Source organism: Otolemur garnettii, unplaced genomic scaffold (genome assembly GCF_000181295.1).
Source record: "Otolemur garnettii isolate 467f Iridium unplaced genomic scaffold, OtoGar3 scaffold00127, whole genome shotgun sequence".
Classification (NCBI taxonomy): domain Eukaryota; kingdom Metazoa; phylum Chordata; class Mammalia; order Primates; family Galagidae; genus Otolemur; species Otolemur garnettii.
In genome coordinates this window covers 4,001,255-4,007,403 of record NW_003852522.1, presented here as the reverse complement: position 1 = coordinate 4,007,403, position 6,149 = coordinate 4,001,255, and the positions used below count along the sequence as shown (strand labels likewise).

Genomic DNA, 6,149 nt, shown 5'->3' with positions numbered 1-6,149 from the left:
GGCATTTGGTAATTTAAGCCACAAAGTGACAAACAGATTTCTGCTTGCTACAGCATTAACTTGTTGGGGTAGATGGAGAGGGAGAGGAGGTTACTGCATTAGTCCAGGCAAAAGATGAGGGTAGAGGCTGGAAGACAGTGGTTAGAGAGATAGGGCCTGTGAAATCCCCAGGTTCCAGGATAATCAAGATGCCACAATGACCATCATAGAAGTCTCCTGCTCACTGGCTTTTACCCCAACCAGGATGATCTCAAACAGGTAATGCAGGCCGCACCTGCTTATTACTGGGCAACATCCCACAATTCCCACATGGGTGCAGGGCAGGGTCTATGTAGGTGAAGGACCCCAGATTAATACCCCATTCTGGGTGACTTCCTGCATGGCCTCAGCCTAATCTCTTCCCTGCTTGGGCCTCAAGTTTCCCCAACAGTGAGGGCTGATTGGACAAAAGCTGGGAGCTCTAGGAGTTACTCTACACCAACTGGAGCTACCAGACTGGGGGTCCCAAAATCTCTCTGCAGAGCCCCCAGTCACAGCTGGCCCTCTGCCCCAGCTCACAAGCAACTTGGAGATGTATGCCTTCCAGTATGAGAGCAAGACCAGTTCTAGTGACAGCACAGTTGTCCTCTACCTAGAGAAGGTGAGAAAAGCTTAGTGCTGTCCTCCAGAGGCCTGTGGGTAGCCCAGGGGGTGGAGAACCTAGGCAGTCCCTTGGGCAGAATTTGCAGAGAGAGAAGCCCTCTGTGGCCAGCTCCTCTGGCTGGGATGTTTGTGTTCAAGTCCACGTGGTCAGTGGTCATGACAATGCTCATGGCCAAGGCCTTGTGATCAGTACTCCATGGCCAGTGGCCTTGGCCACCTCGACAAGACCCTTCTCCCTCCAGCTCTCCCATAAGACACAGTGCTGGGTTTCAGGGTCCACAGGATGCTTCAAGCAGACTTTCTGCAGGCAGCCAGGTCAAGCCTTGGGTGGAGGGGAAGGGCCAGGAGCCAGGGAATGAGGGACAGGATATAGCCAAGAGAGACCTGGGCAAGGGTGGCTGCAAGGGATGTGGCCTTCTTGGGTGACCTAAGTAGGCAGGGCCAGGAAAAACCCGAAAAGGGGCTGGGTACAGTCTGCCAGGAATTGAGGTGGGGCAAGAAGGGGTGTGGACTGCAGAGGAAGTTGGCTGGGCAGAGCTAGAAGGGGGCGGGGCTAGAAGGAATCTTGGAAGGAGTGAGACTGTTGAGGGCGGGGCCAGGTGGGAACCAAGACACCCTCACCCCACCCCACCCCACCCCCCGGAAACTTTCCCACAGAGCCATCTTCCCTGAGTAAGATCTGCCACAAAGACGTCTGCAGATGTGCAGAGGGTGAGATGTGCTGCAAGGGTTAGCCCCAGGCAGAGGGCTGGGGCTGCCAGGCTGGGGGAGCAACATCCCACCCTTCACACCTCTTTCTCCTGGCTGCCATCTGGGCTGAGTCTAAACAGAGGGACAGAAAGGGAGGGAAGCCTACAGATCAGAAAGGCAGCCACACCCACAGACCCAAGAGTGGGTGAAAGGCCTGGGAACAGATGAGAGGGTGGGCAGACAGGAGGAAGTCCCCTCCCTAGTGCAGCCTAGAGCAGCAACCTGCCTGAACCTCCAGATCAGTGCCCATCCTCAAGGAAGGGCAGCAGCTGGCTGGGGCAGGAGGATCTCCAGGCAGCAGCCTATGAAACTGGTGTGGACTTTGGTGAGTGTGTGGAGCTGCAAGAGGGAGGTGGAGCTGACCTCCAGGCTGGACACCAACACAATCACCTCCTTCCTTCCCTTTTCCCCAGTATACAAGGTCAGGCTGGAATCTGCAGAGGTCTCAGCCTCCAACCCCTACATCTACTACAACATGCAGCTCCAAGTCATCATCAAGAGTGGTGTGTCAGAAGTGACAAGGGAGGGTGCAGGGGGCCCTTCCCTAGAGTCCCAGTGTGGGGGACAGCCTGGAGGTGCAGCGGGCTATGCACTGTCACACACTGAGTTTCCTCCAGGAACGGACCCTGCCATACCCCTCACTATGAAGAAATTTGTCTCACACGTCACCTGTCATGATTCTCTGGGCTTGCAAGAACAGGAATCATACCTCATAATGGGCCAGACATCAGACCTGTGGAGAGTCAGATTTAAGTATGGGAGGGGACTTCCATGCCTGGGGACTCAGGCCTGGGCTCTCTTCCTTACCACAGCCCAGCCTTTACACAATTTCTGTGGGACTGCCCTGAATGGAGGTGGAGGTTGTGCATGGCATAAGTCCCGGGACTACCATTCACACAGAGATGATGTGGGCATTTGTTACTTCGGTTTTCCAGGAAAGCACAGTAAGGAGTCAGAGGAAGGGAAGTGTTTTCTAATCCCAAGCTGTATGAGCTAGAACAGAGAGGGCCCAATGGAGTGGATACTACAGGCTAAGGCTCTAGAAGACCATCAGGCCAGGCAGAGGGACAAAGCAAGGAGCTCCCTGAGCCCTCAGGGGTAGCAGGTCCTCCTTAGCCTTCTGCTATCTCCTGCCCACAGTTACACCTATGTCCTGGGCAAAGAGACGTTCCTCTTGCTATGGCCATCAGAGAGAGATGTGAGCAAGAAGGAATCGCTGGACCAGCTGGAGGGGTTTTCAGAATATATGTGCACCCATGGCTGTGAGTCCTGACACTCCGAGGCAGGGCTCCTCAAACTTTTTAAACAGGGGGCCAGTTCAGACCATTGGAGGGCCGGACTGCAGACCCCAGGATGAGTCAGCTTCTAAGCAGGACAGGCAGGGGCAGCAAAAACACCCAGCGGGCCAGATAAATGTTCTTGGCGGGCTGCATGTGGCCCGCAGGCCGTAGTTTGAGGACGCCTGTTCTGAGGCCTCTGAGGCTCTCTAGGAGGTGTCTCCAAGCAGGTCTGGGCCACTGGGCTTAACTCCAAATAAAGAGGACAAAATATGCCCAAATTCTGGACATTTGTTTCTGCTCCAATTTTCAGCAGGAGCTCTGCACAAACTGCCCTGACATGGCATGGACCTTTCTCCTCTCCGTCTCCCCCTTTCTTCTACTGGCCTTTTTTCAGTGTTTCCAACACTCAAGTTGATTCCCACCTTAGAGCCTTTGCACTCCCTTTCTCTCTTCCAGGTTTGCCTCTCCAAATTATCTGCATGGCTTTGAACCTTTCCCCTTGCCTGGGCTCTATTTAAATGTAACCTCTTCAGACCAGGTGTGATGGCTCATGCTATAATCCTAGTAACATAGCAATCTAAGACAGGAAAGCCACGTGAGACCAGGAATTGGAGCCCAGTCTGGGCAACATAGCAAGACCCCATCTCTCCAAAAAGTAAAATTAAAAATTAGCAGGGCACAATGGTGTGCAACCACAGTTAGTCCCAGTTTCTTGGGAGGCTGAGGTGGGAAGATTGCTTGAGCCCAAGAGTTCAAGGCTACAATCTCATCACTGCATTCCAGCTTGGTTAACAGAGCAAGACTCTGTCTCTTAAATATAAATAAATAGGGGGTGGTGCCTGTGTTTCAGGGAGTAGGGCGCCAGCCCCATATACTGAGGGTGGTGGGTTCAAACCTGGCCCTGGCCCAATTGCAACAAAAAAATAGCCGGGCGTTGTGGTGGATGCCTGTAGTCCCAGCTACTCGGGAGACTGAGGCAAGAGAATCACCTAAGCCCAGGAGTTGGAGGTTGTTGTGATGCCACAGCACTCTACCGAGGATGATAAAGTGAGATTCTGTCTCTAAAATAAATAAATAAATAAATAAGGCTCTGCGCCTGTGGCTCAAGCAGCAGGGGCACCAGCCACATACACCTGAGCTGGGCAGGTTTGAATCCAGCCCCGGCCCACCAAACAATAATGACGGCTCCAACCAAAAAATAGCCAGGCGTTGTGGTGGGTGCCTGTAGTCCCAGCTACTTGGGAGGTGGAGGCAGGAGACTCACTTGAGCCCAGGAGTTGGAGGTTGCTGTGAGCTGTGCTGCCACTGCAGTCTACCCAGGGCGATAGCTTGAGGCTCTGTCTCCAAAAATTAAATAAATAAATAAATAGAGCAGTACCTATGGCTCAGTGAGGAGGGTGCTGACCCCATATACTGAGTGTGGTGGGTTTGAACCAACCCCTGGCCAAACTGCAACAAAAACAGCCTGGCATTGTGGTGCGTGCCTGTAGTCCCAGCTACTTGGGAGGCTGAGGGAAGAGAATCACCTAAGCCCAAGCTGGAGGTTGCTGTGAGCTATGATGCCACAATACTCTACCAAGGGTGACAAAGTGAGACTCTGTCTCTAACAAATAAATAAATGTCATCTCTTCAAAGATACTTTGTTTCATAACATATCTAAAATAAATACCTTCCCATCACTCTCTCTCTCCTTGCCCTGTTTTATCCCTTAATAGCACTTATACATACATTGTACATGATATTTATTGGTTTGATCATGATGTTGTGGCTGCCACAACATCAGCTCCTTAAAGACAAGGGTCACATTTGTCTTGTTCACTGTAATATTCCCAGTTTCTATGGGAATAGTGGCTGGCACTCAGTAAGTACTCAGGAAATGATTGGTGGATGAATTGATGAATGATGAATGAATTTGGCAACCACGCTGCACTTGGCCCTAATAAATTACACTTGCCCCTCTTTGAGAGTCTTGTAGTGATATAAGCTCTGGTGGGGACGCCCAGGCAGCTGGGGAACCAAGACAAGACACAGTAAGGCTCAGTGAGTTTCATCAACATGGGCTGGGGTGGGAGTGGGAACCTGCCAAGCTAAGACAGCAGCCCATGCATGTGAGCAGGAGAGGAACTGGCCAGCCCTGAGGTGGAGAGAGGCAGCTGGCTGATGGGTGGAAACTGAGTCAGTTGCAGGAAACATGGAGAGGAGGCTGGGGCTACAAGATAGCAGAGCAGTAGCTGCCTGAGTTCAAATTCAGCCTCTACCTCTTTCAGGCTGTATGACCTTAGCCTAGTTACACACCTCTCTGTGCCATGGTTTCCTCATCTCTAACATCATATCCCTCAAAGAGTTGCGAGTTCTTGGGACACAATTAGTGTCTAATAAATGTTCGCCAGCCTTATCAGGCAAAATGCTGCAGGAAGGAAGTGGAGATACTAGAATCCACAGAGCAGCCAGAAAAGAAAACCAATCACCACAAAACCCACTCAAAACCCTCCCAGGCTCCCATTGCTTTGAATTTGGCCCTCAAGGCCTTGCACTGTGGTCCTGTCACCTCCCCCCATTTCAGCCATCCTGATCTCCTCATGATTCCCAGAAACCCCAAGCTCTTCCCTGCCTCCAGCCTTGGCAACTAGTCCCTCTGTCCAGAACATTTTTCCCATGACTGCTTCCCCCCTCAACCTTGAAATCTCCACTCAGAGAGGCCTTCCCCAGTCACCCCGGCTAAGTGGGTTAGGACTGTTGGCCTGGGATTCTCTCTCTCAGCAACCCTTGTTTTCCTCAGTGAAAATGTCACAGGTACTTAGTTAGATTCTAGATTCTTTGTCTATGCTTTGCTGTCTCCCCTGCTGGGCTTGGAGAGCCTGGAAAGAAGAAAGGCTGTCTATCTTAGTCATATTCTTATTTTGCTGAATGAATGACTGAAGAAGTAGAGTGAAAGAGAGTGAGAAGGAAGAAAGGAGAGAAGGGAGAAGAAACAAAGGAAGGGAGGGAAAGGAGGAGGGGGGAGATGGAAGGGAGAGAGGGAGGAAAGAAAGAAGGAAAGAGATCTGGCTCAGGGCCTGTTCCTGTGCAGCCCTCAAGCTAAGAATTTTTCTTTTTTCTTTTTTTTTTTTTTTTTTTGCATTTTTAAAGAGTTAGAGGAAAAAACAACAACAAAGACGACTGTGCCACAGAGACCCTATATGGCCTGAAAACCTTAAATATTTATTATCTGGTAGTGCATTAGTCATCTATTCCTATGAAACAAATCACCCCCAAACTCAGACTTCAAACAATAACTATTTATTATCATTTCATTTCTGTGGGGTAGGAATCCACACACAACAGCTTAGCTGGAAAGTTTTGGCTGAGGGTCTCTTATGAGGTTATAGTCAAGGTGTCATCTGGGGGGGCCATCACCGGAAGGCGTGACTGGGGCTGGAGGACCTACTTCCAAAGTAGCTCACTCACAAGCCTGGCAAGTTGGTGGGGGTCAACTCG

General features: G+C 51.0%; 1 protein-coding gene across 1 annotated transcript in view; it reads left to right on the top strand.

Annotated features, from left to right (window-relative positions):
• LOC105887808 (complement C3) overlaps positions 1-2,665 on the top strand; it is a 32,585-nt gene extending 29,920 nt beyond the window's left edge. Inside the window, 10 exon segments of the mRNA XM_012810139.1 lie at positions 172-212; positions 215-258; positions 554-640; positions 885-891; positions 894-949; positions 1,242-1,353; positions 1,631-1,717; positions 1,806-1,895; positions 2,010-2,145; positions 2,533-2,665. Coding sequence (XP_012665593.1) covers positions 172-212; positions 215-258; positions 554-640; positions 885-891; positions 894-949; positions 1,242-1,353; positions 1,631-1,717; positions 1,806-1,895; positions 2,010-2,145; positions 2,533-2,665 — 793 coding nt within the window.
• Positions 2,666-6,149: the final 3,484 nt, after the last annotated feature.